We start from the raw sequence: 1,501 nt of genomic DNA, 5'->3' as shown, positions 1-1,501 counted from the left end.
CATGATGCGGAATGTAGTATACACGATTGGAATCATTGTAGGTACCGAGAGCTTCCATGTGCCCTAGCTCGATATACTCCTTCATGAAAGCGATATATTTGTCACGTAATGGGGTATCGGAGGAGAGTCGACGCTCCAAACGATAGAATTGCCTTAAAGCGCAGCCATAAGAGTCGCCTAGGGGTGGTGCGTCAGCTCGCATTAGTAATCGCACCAYGTAACGCCCTTGCAATGTTCGTGAATGAGTCGTTGAGAATATTTGCTCACATTCATCATCAATAACCTCGTCGCCATCAGACCCTTCGTCGAGCTTCCAAAAGCTGCTTACAATCTCGTCCAAACGAGACTCTTCCAAAATGTTGGCGCTATATGAGCGCAAGCCTGAATTAATTATTGAAGATGTCGATGCGGGCCCAAAAATAACCCAACCCAACCTCGTAAGTTGTGCATGTGGTTCGTTAGGACCACCATTGATTGCGTCTCCCTTCAAAATGAGACCCCAAACGTCAGCTCCTAGCAGAAGGTCAATGCTTCCCGGAGTACCAAAATGTGGGTCTGCCATTTGCAGCCCAGCCAAGTGTTTATACTGATTTCCAAAGATTTGTGCTGTTGGAAGCACCGATGTAATACATTGAATGACGAAGGCATGGATTGCCACGGAAAATTGCGAGTGAGTTGACTTGAGTGTTATTGCCACGACGCCCTTGGTGCGTGTACAGGATAATGCACCAATACCCTCGACYGCTACGTCATAGCTGCTCCTATGAAGATTCAAGGAATTAGCAAAGCGTTCTGTAATGAAACTTACTTGTGACCCAGGATCGCACAAAATCCTTGCCAACCGTTCCTCCGAATTGTCCCCAGAAACATATGCACATGCTGTTGCAAGAAGTATGATCTGGTCACCCCGAACATGGCATCCAATAACAGAATCTTGACGTCATAACGTAGTTTGAGCCGGCATTAAAGGTAGCCCAGACTGAGTTTTAGTAGTTGTAGTAATTCCCACTYTCCTTGTGGTGAGAGGAGGGGCAGACCTTTGTGGCTCTCGACAAAAAATGGTATTATGTCTACGGCCACATTGACGGCATCCTCCAGATGGACACTGTTTAGACATATGTCCTGACCTCAAGCAATTAAAGCATAGGCTTGTTTTCCTGAGGGCATCAAAACGTTTCTCCGGTGGTAAGTCCAATAACGTTGGACAACGCGTGACCTTATGAAGATTTTGACAATATTGGCATTTGGCTTCTTCCACTGAATGATTGCATCTGACGGTGCGCGCAGTTGATGCACGCTGATATTGACTGGATGTGTCGATACCATCTACGACTTTAACAACCTCCGTTGACAAACTTTGAGCTCTTTTCTCCAAGAACTTGAGTAGCTCCGATAAGCTWGACAATTCCGTTGGGGAACAGTGCATGCACCATTCGCGCTTTGTTGTTGGTGGGAGTTTTGATACCACAATAGGCACCGTTAATGCATCCCACTCTTGAAC

The 1,501-nt window shown here is 46.4% G+C and overlaps 1 protein-coding gene across 1 annotated transcript; it reads right to left on the bottom strand.

Moving 5' to 3' along the window:
- Window positions 1-22: 22 nt before the first annotated feature.
- On the bottom strand, window positions 23-933 carry LOC108969588 (the record flags this gene model as incomplete). Its single annotated transcript, XM_018934387.1, has 2 exons — window positions 23-194; window positions 648-933. Coding segments are annotated over 2 exons (458 nt in total), but the record flags the coding sequence as incomplete, so codon positions are not given.
- Window positions 934-1,501: the final 568 nt, after the last annotated feature.

The sequence above is a fragment of the Bactrocera latifrons genome, unplaced genomic scaffold (assembly GCF_001853355.1).
Source record: "Bactrocera latifrons isolate USDA-ARS-PBARC rearing strain unplaced genomic scaffold, ASM185335v1 scaffold_2599, whole genome shotgun sequence".
NCBI lineage: Eukaryota > Metazoa > Arthropoda > Insecta > Diptera > Tephritidae > Bactrocera > Bactrocera latifrons.
Note: the sequence above shows the minus strand (reverse complement) of the source record. Positions and strands in the feature narration are given on the sequence as shown.